Raw genomic sequence first — 20,276 nt, 5'->3', positions numbered from 1 at the left:
AACTTGTTAGTCAGCTAGAAAAATTAACTCTAGAGAGGAGCATTTTGCTAAATCTAGGCACCATATTACATATTCATTATACCCTTTAATATATTATTATATAATGTATAATATTATAGCCTAGAAATCTAGACGCACACTAGTGGCAGCAAATCTAATTTGCAGCCAGGGTAGTCTAGCAACTCTCCGTTGGCTTGCGAGCTGGAAAAACCAAACTCTGGTCAGGCCAATCACAGCGTGTGTAGAGTCGGTGGGCGGCTTAACATAATGACGGCAGAGTTGTGGCGGTTTCGCGTGCTACTCGTAAACAAAGAAGCGACTCGGGAAGACTTGGAGTTAAGCTTTTCTTTGAGAAAAGAACAAAGAACGGCACTGAAGTCATTCTTAAGAAAGGAAGATGTGTTGGGAGTTTTGCCGACCAGATACGGTGAAAGTTTGATCAACTAGCTCCGCTTCACCTTCTTCGTTGCTCTGGTTGGTTGGATCTCTATCCTATTGCGTGCAGAGGGAATTTGAAAGACAAGCGTTTATCCCGCCCCTCGGATTGAGCCCTGCCAATGGTGTGTTTCCAGACCCAACATCTTGATGTGGATCTGGCTTGTCAGGCTAACCATATTACATATTCATTATACCCTTTAATGTTCTTCCATATGTAATGTATGAATAAATCTGGCAAGTTTTTATGACAGCCAACACCATTTAAATGTTTGTGTCGAACTAAGTGGAGTAGAAATATGATTATGTAATTGTAAAGTTAATATTATAACTTTATTATTGTATAAAACATGATTGAGTGTTTGTATACAAATCAGTTCAATAGTAGGCTAATGTAGCCTATAGGCTCCCATAGTTTATTAGTTAAGAGATTTGTTTTCCTTGAGAAAATAAGATATCGAATCGAATTGCAAGCTTGTGAATCGAATTAAAATGCAAATGGCCATTCTAAAGAAAGTGAAATGCTTTTATATTATTTCCAAACCTGTATGAGTTTCTTTCTCCTGTTGAACACAAAAGATCTTTTGAAGGATGTCGGTGTCCAGTTAACGGTAGCCATTGACTTCCATTGTGGGAAAAGGAAAATTCTATGAATGTCAATGGCTACCGTTAACTGGACACCGACATCCTTCAAAAGATCTTTTGTGTTCAACAGGAGAAAGAAACCGGTTTGGAACAGCATGAGGGTAAATCATTTTTTGGGGTGAACTATCCCTTTTATTTGACCTCCTTATCTTGCTTCATTCTATCATGAATTGATTGTCCTACAACTCCCATCTCCCCATCTCTCTCCCTCCCGCCTGTCAGTCATCTCTCCTCTTCTCTCTGGCATTGCTCCTCCCTCCTCCACCCCCCAGGCTGGTAGTGATGACCTCACAAACAGCAGTTATAAATCAGCCAGTAAGGTTGCAGAAGCTCAGTGGTGCTGTCTTACCCTCCTCTCTCACTCTCACACACTCACTCAAGCTTTCTTTCTTCCTTCCTCGCTCTCATTCTTCTGCTCTTGTTCTCTCACTCAGCTCTAAACATGGCAGACGTTTTTGTTGGCACGTGGAACTTAAAGGAGAGCAAGAATTTCGATGACTACATGAAAGCCCTGGGTGAGTAGGATGTGTGTGTGGTGTGTGTGTGCTTTACAGCTAAATGTAGGGTGTGTGCCTTTTGATGCAAGCAAGCACATGTTATTTGGGTGTGTGTTTATGGTTGTTTCAGAGTGGGAAAGCTGATCCGAGACGCATTTACTGTGCAAGGTGCTGGTGTGTGTGTGCATGGGTGTGTTTAAGATGTGGTGCAGGGAGGGTCTCTCTCTCGATGAACCTCGCGCACACACACACACACACATGTGCTCTCACACAACCACATTCATGCCACGACCACGTGTGCCCATATAGAGCAACTGCTGTTGTCTTGTATAAAATACAATGAGCCCTTTATTTTCCCATTGAACTACCGTAATTTAGTGCATGCATACTGCCTGTAGTACGCAAACCTCTGTGTTTTCTAATTTTATAAAGTAGTGTTGAGTGAGATGTGGCTTAAAAAAGGAAGATGGGAGAAAATCAATCAGTGTGCGTCTGTATGAACGAAATAGATGGAAGGAGGGAGGAAAGTGTGGGTGTTTTTCTTCTTCTTCTTCTTTTTTCATACTCCCTTCTGATCAACTTGAGTGAACTAGAATGAACCCTGATTTCCTGCTCTTTATCTGTGGTTAAAGAACACGTCTGCACACACAGTATTTGCTAAACAAATCAATAGCAATTGCTGCATTCTCCCAAAATCGTATGCGTGCTGCTGATTTGACCATTTTGACCGTTCCAGAGTTTGGTTATTTGCATGACTAACCACTGAATACATACATATGCAATCTTTGTTTAATTATTACAATACTGGCCTTAAGCTATGCAGATGATCTTTCCTCATTAGCATTTTTGCGAATACATTATGGGCTTTTAGAAATCATTTAAAATGTAATATTTAAAAATATAGGACGTTAGAATTTTCCCCTTTGTTTTAAAATTATTTTAAAATATATTTTTATATTTAAGGAGTTTAAGCTCTTTAGATTTCTTTTTAATTATTTAAAAAAAGGACTTTAATTAACCCTTTTTTTTATTTAATTTCACATTTAGTTTTTAGCTTCTTTAGAGTACTAGTATATTTTAAGAATCAAAGTTGCTTTTAAAAATAATTTAAGCCCTTTAGAATTGTTTTCTTTGTTATAAAACCATTTAAAGCTATTTTTATATTCATGGACTATTTAATCTCTTAAGGACTTTAATTAAACCCTTTTTTATTTTAACATTTTGTTTTTTAGCTTCTTTAGGTCATGGCTATTTTTAAAAGCTTAAAATATATTTAAGAGCTTTTATTTAAGATTTTTTAAATATTATATTTAATGACTTAATTTATTTTTAATAATTAAAAAAGGACGAGATTAAATAAAGGACTTTAATTAAACCTTTTTAATCTAACATTTCGTTTTTAGCTTCTTTTATTACAATTTTAAAAAGCAACATTCGGTTCTTAAAATATATTTAAGAGCTTTATTTAAGCCCTTCAGATTTTTAAAATATTATTATATTTAATGACTTTATTTAATCTTGTCCTTTTTTAAATATTAAAAATAAATTAAGGACTTTAATTAAACCCTTTTAAGCTAACATTTAGTTTTTAGCTTCTTTGTTACAATTTTTAAAAGCAACATTCGGTTCTTAAAATACATTTACGAGCTTTAATTAAGCCTTTTAGAATTATTTTATATATAGATTTGAGCTACATTACAATCTTTAAAAGTATCTTTGTGATGTTCTTAATGTCCATGTGAATTCCTCTGCATGTGCGTAGTTACCTTCTAATGAAAGTGTGTTTATTTATCAGGTGTGGGCTTTGCCACGCGTCAGGTTGGCAGCATGACCAAACCAACAACCATCATTTCCAAGGAGGGCGATGTCTTCACACTCAAGACCGTCAGCACTTTCAAAAGCACAGAAATCAACTTCAAACTGGGAGAGGAATTCGACGAGACCACTGCAGATGACCGTAAAGTCAAGGTGATAAAATGTGCTCAGACCGCTAAAGGCACGGATAATTTCACAACTGACACATTGTGAAATGGGTGGTTAAGATGGATAACACAATAGGGGTTTGTTGATGGCAAACAAGGGCCTCTTAGAAGCCCCAATGAGAGATTGACCTGTCCCGTGACATTCATCGGGTCAATCATTAACGTAGGCTTAGAAACGGCAGTCATAGTCGCTCCCAAAAAATGAGATGCTTTTCCAAATAAGAACTGCTCGTCTTATACCTTTACTCTGTTTTTCTTCAGTCCTTGATAACTTTAGATGGAGGCAAATTGGTTCACGTTCAGAAATGGGACGGTAAAGAGACGACCCTGGTCCGAGAAGTCAGCGACAACAGCCTCACTCTGGTCAGTATTGTGTGTGTGTGTGTGTGTACTTACAGTAAGTGCCTCTTTGGCTGAGAACCGAATTTTAAGAACAGTCAGCAAAAGCATAACCGGTTCTGCCGCCCATCTAGTGATTACTTTGCCCAATATTTATGGCTGACTGCATGAATGAATGTCTATCAACAAACCAACCTCTTTTTTTTTTTTATTGACAGACATTGACACTTGGCGACGTCATCTCCACACGACATTATACAAAGGAGGAATAAAGGGAGACCTCCTTCGCAACCCATCCTCATCAATGGTTATGTACATTTCCAGTGTTTTTTTCTGTGGTGTTTCTCCGTTCCTTTCCTCAAACACTGAATAAAATTCCAACTTGATACCTCCAGACGCCTGTACATGATATCATAATCTGGGTGTGTGTTATGCCTCTGCAGTCAGTGTTACGTACGTCATATGCCTTTGGATTACAATAAATATGACATTTGCTCCAAATTCACCATGTGCAATTTATTGTGTCAACATTTCCAAGTGCTGTCCCGTGTGTGATTTGATGTTTCCAAAAGGACACTTATATTTCCGTGAGCTCTTTCTAATTTAAGCCTGTTCCAGTGTCTGCTGGCTGACGTGCCTGTGGTCTAAATCGAGCGTGTGTGTGTGTTTCTGGGTGAAGGGCCATTCAGAGGTTGTGCAGTGACCCTTTTAACCTTCACACAAGACGCCAGTCACTTTTAATGGTCAAATTATCTTTAATATGAACAAAAAACACACTCCAAAACTGACCGGATACATTTGATCTGAGTAAACCAAACTGAGTTGATTTGCACACCTTGATCACTTCGCCTTGTGCTTGTGTTTCTTGTGTTTTTTCTTCTTGTCGGAGTGTGTGTGTGAATGCCGCGGCCGTTTGGCTCCTTCATCGCTGCTATCAGATGAGCTGTCTCTCTTCCTCTCTTTCTTTTTCTTCTTTTCTTTCTTGGCCTTCTTTTCCTGCATAAAAAAAAAAAGGTAATCATGAACATGTAAAATTAAAGACTATTGCAGAACTTGGCAACAAGTGAGCAAGGTTACACAACCACGTGTTATCTGACGCAATCATTTTGATGTCTAAGGGGTGTGTCCGCACCTTTTTACGTTTCTGGGGCTCTGACTGGGTGTTCTGGTTGCTGGTCAGCGGCTGCTCCTCCTCCTCCTCTTCTGGCACTAAACTGTACTGCAGCCCAGGCTTAGAGAAGCAATCCTTTGCAAAGTGACCTTACATGCAAACACACAGTCACGTCATTATTTAGGACTTAAACTGTCATAACAGGTGGTCAGGGATTAACCCTAAAACAGGCAATGTGAACCATGAGTTACATACTCTAGTGTCTTGTTTGGGGCATAAAGATTTTTTTTTTTTCATCAAATCCTTTTATCGTTTATCATAGCCTGGTCTGTCTTGAGTGTGCTCAACATGGGCGCAATTTGTGCAGGACATTCAGATTTTGTGACAAGTAAATATATATTAATCTTACTTTTTTTCCAGAAAAAAAAGCAAAACTGCTAATATTAATTGTGAACATTCTCTTAAAGCTACACTGATATTTTCCCCCATCTAGCGGTTAAAAGGTAAATGACCATCCAGTGAATATTAGTTTCTCTTCCTCTCAATTCCGATTTCGTTTTAACTCCTACAGTGGCCGATTTAGTCCAAAATTAACATGGCGACCTCGTCCACATTCGACACGGTGCCATCGAGTGTAAAAACGCGAAAGGCGAAGCTTGAATTTACGGGTATGTCCCTCTTTGGCTAATGTACTTTCAAGATGGAGGGGCAACATGGCGACCGGCATTCGAACCCCTCACCCGTATGTATTTTCAATGGCATATTATAAACTTACAAGACTACTTTATTACTTGAAAGAAGGAAATATACATTAATGAGCACATATATTTTTGAAAGAACTAAGTGTTTTTAGCTAAGAATAAACTAAAAAAGTTACACAGTGTAGCTTTAAGATGTTGACAAAGAAAATTAAGTTATGTTGCTCATGCTGTTATTTACCACATTTTGAAAAGTATGTAACTCCCAGTTCACGTTGCCTGTTTGGGGTATAAAAAAAAATCATCCACAGTATTGACAATGAATGGTGTTTCAAGGTAAACTGGGCTCCCTGTACTGGTCATTGCTTTGTGAATTCCGGGGTGACGAGTAAGGGGTCAGTTGTGGGAGGGCCAGTAGAAATCTCGTTCCAGGACCGGGGCCCTTAGGGAAGACCCGTATAGGCCCACTGTACACAGGCCCCCTTCTCAATCTTGAGTTAAAAATGTGCAAATGTTAAAAGGTAAGTTTACCCAAAAATGAATGTCATTTATTCCTCACCCTCATGCCGTTCCACACCCGTAAGATCTCCGTTCATCTTCAGAACAGATATTTTTGTTGAAATCTGAAGGCTCAGTAAAGCTGGGCATACACTGTGCGATTTCAGCAAGGTTACCTACTCACACTGTACGAGTAGATCGCATGCGATGTAAAGCCAAAGCTCACGGTTTATGTGCTCACACTGTGCGGTCCGATCGTCGAGCGCGACTTGACTGCTCACACTGTACGAGTGAAATATGCGCGAAAAAACCTATAATTAGAGAGATAGCCTATCAAATGCATCAGTTATCGATATCAAGAGCATTTAGCATTTTCAATTTATGTATATAAATGAACATTATTATTAGGGTAGGCCTACTTTTATTATTAAATTGATATTACATTTATTGCCCCGCGCTCATTTTACAACATCAATGCATTACCGATACTCTGCATAATAAAAGAATAGATAGATAAGCTTAATTACTCCTCATTATTTAAATACATTTTGCCCAATTAAACAAGGAATTATAGGCCTATAATTAAAATGATTCAGTCTAAAATATTTCATAACACTGCAATAATATCGGAAAGAAAGAGCAGCTTTATTTAAAAAACTACTTGTTTAACACGAAATGGGCCTATACTTCTCTTCTAATTTGTTTCACAATATGGGCCACAAGAGAAATATTAAGAATATAAATTAAGACTGAATGAATTAATCTGGTCTCTGTGAGAATATGCGGCGAAAGCTCGTCAGATTTTACTTTCACTGACTTTCGCACACATTGCGTTTTTGCGTGATATCCACTGACTCGCCTTCATGATTTAAAACGAAAAGTAAAAAAATAAATCTATATTGCGCCGTGACATTTTTCATTCTTTTCTTTTGTCAAATGATGGACAACGATTCACATTTTTCCCATGATACTAAAATTAAGTAAATATTAAATAATAGTAAATAAAATAAAGTAAATTAATATTCAAAGTTAAATGAATAAAAGAGGCACTGATCATAGGCTAAACGCGGCAGTTTGAACGTCTTAGATTATCCATTTTACAACACGAACTGGAGGCAAGCAACAGTTTGCTAAATTGCTGATATTTGATAACTGCCTACAGAACTTAAAGATCTCCCTCTTTTCGTTTTCTTTCTTGCTGCATTAAAGATGAAATGGTTCAACTTCTGCTTTCGCGCAGTGATGAGAAATAGGGCAATCAGTTCGTAGCTCTGCTTCAGCTGTTTAATAACCTCAGGAGGAGCGACCAGAATTTCTGACACCAGAAATTCATTTGACCATCCGATTGCCGATCGGGAGAGGTTTGTCGCCTCTCGTTTCCCCCTGTACACTGCACGAACACCTCACGACACACGACGCACGATAAAGCTGAAAATCGGCCCGACCCAAAAAAGAGTCGCACGAGTCAGAATTCGGCTTGAAATCGGACGAAAATCGCACAGTGTATGCCCAGCTTAAGGCCTCCATTGGGAGCAAAGCAATTTACACTCTCAAGATCCATTAATATACTAAAAACATATTTAAATCAGTCCATGTGAGTACAGCTAAATACAACTTTAATATTATAAAGCGACAAGAATATTTTTCATGCGCCAAAAAAAACTAAATAACTTATAAAGTGAAAACCGATTTCAAAACACTGCTTCATGAAGCTTCGGGTTGACACGCGATTTGATACACTCCGAATCTTCATGATCTTGTTGGTGTCCGAGAACTATTAGGTGTGTTTGCCATTGGCTGGATGTAACCAATCGGCGAGAGTAGCCGCGTCAGATACTTTCTGCTTCCCGCGGTGACGCTCGCGCCGTGTTTGCATACTTTATCACAGCTGAAGTGAAATAAATGCAATATTTGTCAATACACAGATGTTTCAGAGACATTATTGTCATGTAATACTTTATGCACTGCTTAATACAGCGTGTGTTTGTAGAATAAAGTTCAACATATAACTGTGCGTTCACACCGCCGCCGGCGAGAGCGTCAAACTTCGCTCTGGCCGCCCTGCCATCGACGCTGTAGAAAGATTCGTGGACGCGCTGCCGCTCTGACGTAGATCGAATGCTTGGTCTTTTTTGAAACGGCATTTAAAGGGGCTGCAAAGCAAACAATCATGTTGATCGGTATTTGTGCTGACTGACCACAAGTAGGGTATAACCGTATAATATAACCTCATGAAATCATTTAAATGTGAAAGTTTAAAAAAAGCAGATCGATGGAAAGAACTTAACAATTATAGTTACATGTTTGCTAACGAAATAAACCAATTAAAAGCCATTTGTGTGGTGGATAAATAATGTTGCACGTCTTCTTATCAAACCCGCCGCACCAGCAGTGATCAACCTCTCCTCTATTTTGCTTAGGAACTAATGTGGTAGGAACCGAAGTTTACAGCACTGCGTTCTTTAGAATCATCTCAAGCGGAGCACTACTACATTCCCATTGGTTGCCGCTGGCTGCCGCCGAACCGCGTCATAGCTCATTACCATAAAGTTGACCTGACTTCAACTCTCCTCGACGCCCAAATCGTCCAAGACGCGCCGCTCTCGCCGGAGCTCGCCGCCGGGCTCCCATTGAGAATGAATGACTTCCGGCCACTTTGACGCTCTCGCCGGCGGCGGTGTGAACGCACAGTAAGCCTACACTATCAATGAAGTGGGGTCTTAAAAAATCAAAAGTCTAGAATTTCAAAATCTAAATTTTAGGCCTTAAAAAGTCTTAAATTTGCTGAAGTATTCTGTTCTAGGTCTTAAATCATTTTAAACAGGTCTTAATTTTCCTACGCCCATGTAACGCTAGCGCTAATGCTCATTGAAATCCTGCAGCACTTTAGGAGGTTTAATTGGTCCAAATATAATTTGCTGTAATACAGTCGACTACAAATGAGACCAACATGCAGCTTATATTGCAGCCAATCAGCTTTCGTGTTATTGGAGTCTTTCAGATTGTACCACAGACACATAAAACAGATTTTATTCTTCGCTAATAGTCCTCCAGTTTTACGTGTTTCTGCAATTACTAAATATAATAAACTCAAAATGCATTTTTTTTTTTCATCCTGCATTATTCCTAGACCAAAATAAACAAGATTTATGTATTTCGTTTTTTATTATATTGTCATGTGTGGCTGTTGTGCATCTTACATAATCTGGTAAATGTGGTGTCCTAATTATGAAAAAAATGCAAATGTCTGGAAATTACCACCACAAAAATGTTCTGCAATCGAAATTATGAAATTTGCTGTCTTTGGATAATTTTAAAACAGTAATTCGACAAATGGATACCGATTCAACGATATGTAACTGTTTTTAGTCTGTTTGTGTTGTAATGTCTTTTTTTTGTGTGATGAAACTGATGTATTGCCGTCCATTTTGGCCAGGACACTCCTGTAAAAGAGATTATTAATCTCAGAGAGTCTTTTCTGGTTAAATAAAGGTTAAAAAATATATATATATCATTTTTGTTTTTTATCTCAAAAATCACAAAAAAAAAGTCACAAAATCCTGGTGGAATTGAGTTATGCGTAAGTGCAAGTTTATCGATTTGTTCAATTTGAATAAATTAATTTACTTTGCAAGTAAATTTGTGACTGCATTTCCTTTTATAGGTCTTAAATTTCATTCATAATGGTCTTCAAAAGGTCTCAAAAAGTCTTAAATTTGACTTTGTGAAACCTGCAGAAACCCTGTCTAGGTTTTTATCAGTTTTATTTTGATAAACATGACAATATAACATCGCGACTACATGAAAGGAGGTTTTACTGTTATAAAAAGCTGATTTGTGAGCATTAGTGGAACTGAAGGTTTTAGAATAAACACGAAACACACGTGATTGTTGTCATGCCGTGAATCTCGAGAAATCTCGAGAATCTGGCCACCTCGAGAAAACCAACAAATGAATGAATGGTGTACAGGGAACCCTAAAGGCAACGTGAACTGGGAGTTACAAATCATAAAGTCCAAACTACATCAAATATAAAAAAAATTCCATTGGATATGTTTTACTTAAGTCCAGATGAAATAAAAAGTGACATGTCGTGCCTGTTTAAGGGTTAAACATACAAGACCATGAGATCTAAAACTGACACTCAATGATTGTGTGTGAAATTACTTAAGTGTTTGCTGTAATATACAGTAGTTTGGGGGACTTTTGCATTGTTAAACAAAATATCAAGTAAATGCTGTTCTTTTGAACTTTCTACTCATCAAAGAATCCTGAACACGTTTTCAACATTGATAATAATCAGAAATGTTTCTGAGCAGCAAATCAGCATATTAGAATGATTTCTGAAGGATCACGTGATATTAAAGATGCTGAAAATTCAGCTTTGCATCACAGGAATAAATTACATTTAAAAATATCTTCAAATAAAAACGGTTATTTCAAATTGTCAATGCAATAAATGCAGCCTTGGTGAGCAGAAGAGACATTCAACAGACCACAAACTTTTTAAATATTGCAATTACAATCAGAAACACTAATGTTTTAAATAATATAGTCACATCACGACTAACATCGTCCTTCATATAATCTAAACTAGTGGTTTTTCAGCAGATTTGTCCAGTAGTGATGATTCATTTGGCTGAATTGAAATAGCATTTCAGTTGAGTTTGTGGTCTGTAAAAGGGTCACGGGTCTAATGTGCACTAGAACTGGGTCAGGTTGACACAACCTGGAGTTTCATACCAGTGCAGCCACACTTTTTGCATGTGGTGTTGAGCACAGCCTCCAAGGTGATCCTCTGCCCCGTGTGATCTCTGAACTTCCTCCGGCGACGTTCGTCCTGTCTGAACATTTATTTACACATAGTTATTCATTTATGGCCTGGGGCCTGTACCATGATGGTAGTTTAACAAACTCAGGGTTACAGGATTAGTTTTGAGTTGACAAAACCAAACCAATCTATTCAGGCTTTGTTGGTCACATGATGCTGATCATCAGCTTTCTCTGTCAACTCAGGCTTTGATCCTGAGTTTAGCTGTGACATCAGTAGTGAACAGCCAATCACACGCTGTGGATCAACTGAGATTCACTTCTCTCTTCTGCAGAATATTACATGATTGAAAAATATTACGAATTTAAACAAATAGACAGGAAGAAAAAAGCTGTCTATGAAAGAGGAAAACTTAAAGAAATATATCATACATCAATGCAAGTAAAAGTTATGCAGTTAGTTTAGTTGATATATAGAGAGAATTGAACTTTTAAGATCACATGTAGTCATTTTTATAGCTTTATTTATTGATTTTAAAGCTTATTTGTATGACCTTTATATAGGCTATTAATATAAATTTTAACTAAGTGCCTATTAATGATTGATTAACTAAAATATATAAGGGTATAATTACATAAATGATATCTAAATCATTCAAAAGTATTATTATTATGAATAAGCAGTGTTAAAAGCCAGACGCATTAGTCTTTAAAAACCATTTGCTATAGTGACCTTTAATTTGGATAGAAACTGGGGGAGTGACTTTATTGCATCAGAGGTGTGTCACTTTGCTCGCAGCTGATTGGTCTAATTTCAGTTTGATCTCTTATCTAGAACATTACCAGCGGTGGAGAGTCAGTTACTATGGAGATGAACACGGCTAAAAGCCAAATCACTTTAATGGCACCTAAAACCCAGGATTGGCACAAACTAAGCTTAAACATATCTGGCTAGCCAGCTAAACCGGCTTCATGGTATAGGCCTCAGGTTTCACAGACAGGGCTTTGATTAAGCCAGGATTAGTTAAATTAGGGCAGGGGTTCTCAACCCTGGTCCTCGAGGCCCACTGTCCTAGATGCCCTGTCCCAAATGGCACACTTCATGTGCACTTTCAGTCTTGTGGACTTACAATGGCAGTTGCGTGCGTGTGTCTGGTAAGTCCACGAGACCGCAGGGTGTCCCATTGGTCATTTTAGGCCTTAGAAGGGTCCTCGTGAGCACCCCCTTTGAGGTTGATATGCGCCCTCGATGTGCACCACTTCTGCCGAGCCTGCACTGGTGCGGGTTACGGAGCGGACTTCTTCCCGGCAGTCAAAGCGTCATTACGCTGTGAATGTGGGGACTCAGAGGAAGACCGTGAGGGTTTAGGGTGCCATTTGGGACAGGGCCATAGTAATCCTGAAGAGCTTAAAGGAACACTCCACTTTTTTGGAAAATAGGCTCATTTTACAAGTCCCCTAGAGTTAAATAGTTGAGTTTTACCGTTTTTGAATCCATTCAGCCGATCTTTGAATCCGGCGGGAGCACTTTTAGCATAGCTTAGCATACATCATTGATTCTGATCAGTCCATTAGCATCTCATTCAAAAAATGACCAAAGACACTTTCAATATTTTTCCTATTTAAAACTTGACTCTCCTACAGTTAATTTGTGTGCTAATACCAACTGAAAATGAAAAGTTGCGATTTTCTACACCTATATGGCTAGGAACTACTTTCTCATTCCAGCGTAATAGTCGCGGATCTTCGCGGCCGTACTATGGCTGCAGCAGCGCAATGATTCATTGGTATTCTGTGAAACATGGTGGTAGTTTACACCTTCGACTTACTATCAATGCCCTTCACAACACACAGAACCATGGCTAATCACACAGCTAAATCCACAACACAATTTGTCGGCTGCAAGCCTGAAACTCTCTCTGCAACTACACGAACTTAGTGCTGGTCACATTGAAAGTTACCTAGCTGGGCTACTTTCAGGCGCTGCGTAATATCATTGCGCTGCTGCAGTCATGGTACTGCCGTACTGACTATTACGCAGGAATGAGAAAGTAGTTCCTAGCCATGTAGGTGTAGAAAATCGCAACTTTTCATTTTCAGTTGGTCTTAGCACACGATGTAACTGTAGAAGAGTCAAGTTTTAAAGGGTTAGTTCACCCAAAAATGAAAATTCTGTCATTAATTACTTCCCCTCATGTCGTTCGACACCCGTCAGACCTCCGTTCATCTTCGGAACACAAATGAAGATATTTTAGTTGAAATCCAATGGCTCAGAAAGGCCTCCATTGGCACAATGCACTTTACACTCTCAAGAACCATAAAAGGTACTAAAGACGTCGTTACAAAGTCCATCTCACTACAGTGGTTCTACAATAACTTTATGAAGCGACGAGAATAGTTTTTGTGTGCAAAAAAAAACTAAATTATGACTTACATAGTGATGACCGATTTCAAAACGATGCATCATGAAGCTTCGAAGCGTTATCAATCAGCGAGTCGAATCATGATTCGGATCGTGTGTCAAACTGCTGAAATCACGTGACTTTGGCGATTCAAACTGCTGAATCGACTCGCTGAGTCATAACGCTTCGAAGCTTCATGATGCCGTGTTTTGAAATCGTCATCACTATATAAGTCGTTATTTAGGGTTTTTTTGTGCACAAAAACTATTCTCGTCACTCCATAAAGTTATTGTAGAACCACTGTAGTGAGATGGACTTTGTAACGACGTCTTTAGTACCTTTTAAGGGTCTTGACAGTGTAAAGTGCATTGTGCCAATGGAGGCCTTTCTGAGCCATCAGATTTCAACTAAAATATCTTCATTTGTGTTCCGAAGATGAACGGAGGTCTTACGGGCGTCGAACGACATGTGGGTAAGTAATTAATGACAGAATTTTCATTTTTGGGTGAACTACCCCCCTTTAAATAGGAAAAATATTGAAAGTGTCTTTGGTCATTTTTTGAACGAGATGCTAATGGACTGATCAGAATCAATGATGTATGCTAAGCTATGCTAAAAGTGCTAACGGATACAAAGATCGGCTGAATGGATTCAAAAACGGTAAAACTCAACTATTTAACTCTATGGGACTTGTAAAATGAGCCTATTTTCAAAAAAAGTGGAGTGTTCCTTTAATTAGATTAGGGTTAGAGCTAAACTCTGCAGGACAGTGGGCCTCGAGAACCAGGGTTGAGAATGCCTGAATTAGGGCATTTCAGTGGCTTATAAACGTGCCTTAGAAAAACACATTACTGATGTGCATCTTGAGACAATATTAAGATCGATCAGAGCAAGTTGATTTCAGCTCAAACATGCATTGTAGTCTGGGACTAGTTTAAGCCTTGTCTGTGAAACCAGGGATATTTAACCTACTATAAGTCCAGCACTCGTGCACAATAGAAGCACTTACTCTGCCATGACGTTGTTGGGGTCTTGATCCCGGCCAGTGCCTTGATTGACAGATTTCATAGAGAAGGAAAGTTTGACTTTATCATCTTTCATCTGATAGGGGATAGAAAACAAACAGAAAAATAATAATGTAACCGTATTATAAAAAGACACAAAATCACATGTAAAATTATAGTACAAATGTCCCTTTTACTGTTGGTATATTGTAATGAATGTACCTCTGTGCCAATGACTTTTATCCACACTTGCTCCCCTACATCAACTATTTCAGATGGGTTCTCCACCCGACAGGCTGACATCTCACTCTTATGAACCAGACCTGAAACACACATAAACATAAAATATATTATGTGTGTATTTATCTTTGTTTTAAAGCTACACTATGTAACTTTTCCATCCACTAGAGGTCGCCTGTTCAAAACAAAGGCATAGTTTGATGACGCCACGTTTGAGCGCAGATTCTCGGGACATGTGGTCTTCACCTCACAGCCGGTGGAAAAGAGTCAGGATAGGACTCGGGCAGAAATCATGTTCATGGATGCGATTATTAACATTACTGTAGTCTGAAGCAGAAGCAGGACCGAGTGTTGTGGAGCCGAGCAAGGCCGCAGGAGCGATTGAAGAGCGGGACTGTTATTATGGCATAGTCACCGGCGGGACTTTTATTATGACACGGTCGCCGGCGCCACTTCCTCTTTTCCAGTCATGAGTATGAGGTAACGCAAATCTGTTTATCGTATTAGATATATCTGAGTGTGTTGAAAAGGAAGTTATGACGTTCTCTCGGCGGCTGCTATGACACTTGTTCACACTGCAGTGAGAGTAAAGCGTTTCTGCAAAATAAAACCGGAAACGAGGGTAACGCAGATATGACGCAATCGACAGGCGACTCCCTCACACGTCCCGGTTCATTGGTTAAAAAAGCAATTTCTCATGATTTACAAATAGTTGGAAACATTTGGGATATTGTAAGTACTCAACTGAACAAAATATATAACACTGGCCTAGTGGTTTTTGGATATTTTACTGAAAAAAATCTTACATAGTTCACCTTTAAGGGTTAGTTCACCCAAAAATGGAAATTATGTCAATAAATACTTGCCCTCATGTCATTTCAAACTCGTAAGACTTTCGTTCATCTTCAGAACAGATCTTTTTGATGAAATCGGAGAGCTTTCTGACCTTCCATTGACAGCTACACCTACCACGGACACTTCAAAACGTTCATAAAGAGATCGTAAAACGAATCCATATGGAGTTGAGCGGTTTAGTCCAAATTCTCTGAAGAGACTCGATCACTTTATATGATGAACAGATTGAATTTAGGCTTTTGTTCACATATAAACATTCATCAACTCACATCAGTTGTGCTAAACCGAAGCTCGAGTATGTTCACTTGATGTGCAAGAACCAATGAGGTTCATTCTCGTGTTACGCATCACGTTTGAGCTTCAGCAAGAACCAATGAGGTTCATTCTCGTGTTACGCATCACGTTTGAGCTTCAGCAAGAACCAATGAGGTTTATTCTCGTGTTACGCATCACGTTTGAGCTTCAGCAAGAACCAATGAGGTTCATTCTCGTGTTACGCATCACGTTTGAGCTTCAGCAAGAACCAATGAGGTTCATTCTCGTGTTACGCATCACGTTTGAGCTTCAGCAAGAACCAATGAGGTTCATTCTCGTGTTACGCATCACGTTTGAGCTTCAGCAAGAACCAATGAGGTTCATTCTCGTGTTACGCATCACGTTTGAGCTTCTGTAAGAACCAATGAGGTTCATTCTCGTGTTACGCATCACGTTTGAGCTTCAGCAAGAACCAATGAGGTTCATTCTCGTGTTACGCATCACGTTTGAGCTTCAGCAAGAACCAATGAGGTTCATTCTCGTGTTACGCATCACGTTTGAGCTTCAGCAAGAACCAATGAGGTTCATTCTCGTGTTACGCATCACGTTTGAGCTTCAGCAAGAACCAATGAGGTTCATTCTCGTGTTACGCATCACGTTTGAGCTTCAGCAAGAACCAATGAGGTTCATTCTCGTGTTACGCATCACGTTTGAGCTTCAGCAAGAACCAATGAGGTTCATTCTCGTGTTACGCATCACGTTTGAGCTTCAGCAAGAACCAATGAGGTTCATTCTCGTGTTACGCATCACGTTTGAGCTTCAGCAAGAACCAATGAGGTTCATTCTCGTGTTACGCATCACGTTTGAGCTTCAGCAAGAACCAATGAGGTTCATTCTCGTGTTACGCATCACGTTTGAGCTTCAGCAAGAACCAATGAGGTTCATTCTCGTGTTACGCATCACGTTTGAGCTTCTGTAAGAACCAATGAGGTATATTCTCGTGTTACGCATCACGTTTGAGCTTCAGCAAGAACCAATGAGGTTCATTCTCGTGTTACGCATCACGTTTGAGCTTCTGTAAGAACCAATGAGGTTCATTCTCGTTTTACGCATCACGTTTGAGCTTCTGTAAGAACCAATGAGGTTCATTCTCGTGTTACGCATCACGTTTGAGCTTCAGCAAGAACCAATGAGGTTCATTCTCGTGTTACGCATCACGTTTGAGCTTCTGTAAGAACCAATGAGGTTCATTCTCGTGTTACGCATCACGTTTGAGCTTCAGCAAGAACCAATGAGGTTCATTCTCGTGTTACGCATCACGTTTGAGCTTCAGCAAGAACCAATAAGATTCATTCTCGTGTTACGCATCACGTTTGAGTTATGTTAGTCAATGGAAGGTCAGAAAGCTCTCAGATTTCATCAAAAAGATCAGTGTTCAGAAGATGAACGACATGAGAGTGAGTCATTAATGAGTAAACTATCGCCTTTAAATGAGAACATCTCAGTAACTCTCCAACTTTACCTTGTTTTCTGTATCCTGCAATCTTAACAAAAGCGCCGTATGTTGTAACAGACACTACCTGAGTAAATAAGAAAAACAACGTAAATACATCAGTAAAAGCATATTTATATGACAGGATTTAAAGGATAGATCTAACCTCTCCCTTCAGGATGCTGTACATTGGTGGAATCCCATCCAGACCAGCTGGCTCCCTCCGCTCCTCTGCCATCACTCCTGCAGATTAGATTAGATTCAACTTTATTGTCATTACACAAGTACAAGTACAAGGCAACGAAATGCAGTTTAGGTCTAACCAGAAGTGCAATAGCAGCAAGTGCAGGATATACAATGGATGCGTAAGTGCAGGACATGGATATGTACTGAATATGTATAAATATGTATAAATAGAGAGACGTTATTACTATAAACAGAACTGAATTTACAGGTGAATATGTACAGTGAATAAATATACAGATTAGGGGTGGGCGATATCTCGATATTTAAAATATATCGAGATATTTTTTAAACACGATATGGATTTTGACATATCGTATATATCGATATATTGTTTATATTTAATTCTGATTCCGCCACTTTGCTTGTTTGCCTTCTCTGTGCTGTGCTCGCGCCCGCTCGCTCGCCCCCCGCCTCCTTGCTTTTGTTCCCCCTCCCCTCGCGTGTTGTCATGGCGGCGTCCGCAACCAGCTCGGAGGCTACAGAACTCGTCTTAAAAACAACTGGCTCCATTATATGGTGATACTTCGGTTTTAAGGCGTCGGACGAACAGCAGACAGATGTCTACTGCCATGAATGCCGACAGTTGGTTCTCAAACACTTGATCCAAGATACAGTTTACCTAGGCAGCATTACTTTGCGAGACAAGAACTCCCGCGACTGTACACTACGGAGAGAGAGCGGATTGCTTGCTGGAGAAGGTTACTTACTATGCCCTTGATTTGAGTTGTTTTATTTTTGAATGAAAATTCATTATTTGCATGCGTTTTAAAGCCTTGCGCGTAGGGCACCATGCGCTTTCCCGAGCGCGCGCACTAAAAGCCTGGCAAACAAGTGATTACTGGACTAAATCTTACTGCGCTAATACTGTCAAATACTCACAAGGTTAACATAACACAGTCGGTTGTCTAAAGTGAAAGTAAAATCGGCGTGTGTCTGTATATTAGATGCGTGAAAGTCTTAAATTGACAGCAGGGCAGCCAGTGAACACGCTGCCGCTTGTCCTTAAAGGGACAGTTCACCTCTAAAATGATGTCATTATTTACTCACTCTAATGTTGTTCCAAACCTGTATTAATTTCTTCTGTTGAACACAAACAGCTGATGGTAGTGATTGACATTCATATTATTATTTCCTACAATGGGGACCAGCAACTGTTTGGTTTCCAATATTCTTCAAAATATATGTTATGTCCAACAGAAGAAAGAACTTTATTCAGGTTTAAAACAACTTGAGCGTGCGTAATCAATGACAGAATTTTAATTTGAGTGAACTATTCCTTTAGTGGTTAATAAAATAACAAGACAAAGACAAAATCACTCACGGCTCTTGACTGAAAAACTAATACAGTAGCTTTAATAAGAATCAGTGTATATTTTATAGGGAAGTCTATGTAGTGTTTTATTTTTACATTTACATTACATTTACATTCATACATTACACAGCTCTGAGCTGCCAGTGTAAATCTTTATAAATATATATTTATTTTATATTATACAGTACACTAGGAATGTGTACAAGGTTTTTTAAAAGTAAAGTTTTAAGTTTAACTAAGGTTTTTCAAGTCTTTTAAGTAAAATAAAGAAAGAGTTTGCAATAAAAAAATAGTATTTTTTCCTCCTTAAGCTCTTGCGGTTCGGCTAAGAATAGAATAGCAAAAATCTGATGCGACTAGCCATCAGAACCAAACCGAACCGAAAACCGTGGTAAAAAAAAAAAGGTATGTATTGAACTGTGGACTAACTGTATTGTTGCATCCCTACTTTGTTCCTACATGAACTGCCTACCTATTTGCATTTCAATAAAAAAAAGACTGTGTGGTATTTGGCATATTTGTTTTTGCAGTAGTTTTTGGGGGGTTATTTTTCCTGTAAAGATATCGAGATATATATCGTATATCGAGATATAGCAAAATATATCGAGATATATTTTTTGCTCCATATCGCCCAGCCCTAATACAGATGGCTATTACTATAAACAGAATTTACAGGTGAATATGTACTATGAATACAATATACAGATGGCTATTACTATAAACAGAATTTTACAGATAAAGGTATACAATAATATGTTAGGCTAATATGAGGAATAGCAGTGGATTAGGGTAGTGCAATAAATTATGGACAGAGCTATCCGGAAAAAAAAAGTGTAAAGTGCAGTGGAAAGTGGTTGCATATTACATTTACAGATACACACATTTATACTGGGAATGTTTAACTATATACACAAACCCATCCATTGACCACTGCATCTGAAGACGCCATAATGAGTGCACTATTACATTATTTTAAGGTGTCCATGTAACAGTGTAATTATGCATTTAAGTACTGAGTAATAATAATGAACTACATGTACTCTTACTATAGGATTAGGATGTGGTTTAGGTTAGTTGCATGTAATTACGCACAATTTATTTATAGTAACTAAATGCAATAAGACACTAAAATAAAGTGCTTATGCGATGCAACGCAAGATTAATAAACTTACCGGATGGGATCAGATCGCGGACACTTTACTGTAATGTGGAAGCAATCTGTAAGAAAACTGCAATGTGCACGCGCTAAACTGTCGCAGTGTTATAAATATAGATTCCAAAAATCCTCACTATATAAAATATAGTACAATGCAATTACTGACATACACGTCACTCCACAATACACTACAAACCATCACAACGCAAAACGTAAATGCATTTAGACCGTTGCACTGCTCTTGTTTGGATGACACAAGAGTTCCGTGAGTGTATGTATTGTCTTCCGGTTCAGAGATTTAACAGTAACCAATAAGACCGCGCCGTGCGTGAGCCAGCC

General features: G+C 38.8%; 2 protein-coding genes across 5 annotated transcripts in view; one reads left to right on the top strand and one right to left on the bottom strand.

Annotated features, from left to right (window-relative positions):
• The window catches only part of fabp3 (fatty acid binding protein 3, muscle and heart), a 42,094-nt gene extending 37,802 nt beyond the window's left edge, over positions 1-4,292 (top strand). For all 4 annotated transcript variants that reach the window (XM_079829303.1, XM_079829305.1, XM_079829304.1 and 1 more), the window contains 4 exons: positions 1,515-1,595; positions 3,373-3,545; positions 3,821-3,922; positions 4,117-4,292. In XM_079829303.1, the coding sequence (XP_079685429.1) occupies positions 1,515-1,595; positions 3,373-3,545; positions 3,821-3,922; positions 4,117-4,170 (410 nt within the window). In that variant the 3' untranslated portion in view covers positions 4,171-4,292. The remainder of the gene's footprint in view (positions 1-1,514; positions 1,596-3,372; positions 3,546-3,820; positions 3,923-4,116) is intronic.
• A 314-nt stretch (positions 4,293-4,606) lies between these two features.
• zcchc17 (zinc finger, CCHC domain containing 17) lies at positions 4,607-20,258 on the bottom strand. The gene is made up of 8 exons (XM_079829296.1): positions 19,954-20,258; positions 17,390-17,466; positions 17,254-17,311; positions 14,604-14,704; positions 14,387-14,478; positions 10,949-11,049; positions 5,031-5,158; positions 4,607-4,894 (listed from the first exon to the last, which is right to left on the bottom strand). Exons 2-8 carry the CDS (start codon positions 17,459-17,461, stop codon positions 4,739-4,741), a joined length of 708 nt encoding a protein of 235 aa, XP_079685422.1. The 5' UTR covers positions 17,462-17,466; positions 19,954-20,258; the 3' UTR covers positions 4,607-4,738.
• Between the last annotated feature and the right edge of the window lie 18 nt (positions 20,259-20,276).

This window comes from Gobio gobio (assembly GCF_949357685.1).
Source record: "Gobio gobio genome assembly, chromosome: 11".
In the NCBI taxonomy this organism is placed as follows: domain Eukaryota; kingdom Metazoa; phylum Chordata; class Actinopteri; order Cypriniformes; family Gobionidae; genus Gobio; species Gobio gobio.
Note: the sequence above shows the minus strand (reverse complement) of the source record. Positions and strands in the feature narration are given on the sequence as shown.

Bases quoted from the DNA above. Each gene is read 5' to 3' on its own strand.
- zcchc17 (XM_079829296.1), bottom strand. From the start codon at position 17,461: ATGGCAGAGGAGCGGAGGGAGCCAGCTGGTCTGGATGGGATTCCACCA. The intron at 17,312-17,389 runs GTTAGATCTATC...TTATTTACTCAG, and splicing joins ACAGCATCCTGAAGGGAGAG to GTAGTGTCTGTTACAACATA. The intron at 14,705-17,253 runs GTAAAGTTGGAG...TGTGTGTTTCAG, and splicing joins TGCAGGATACAGAAAACAAG to GTCTGGTTCATAAGAGTGAG.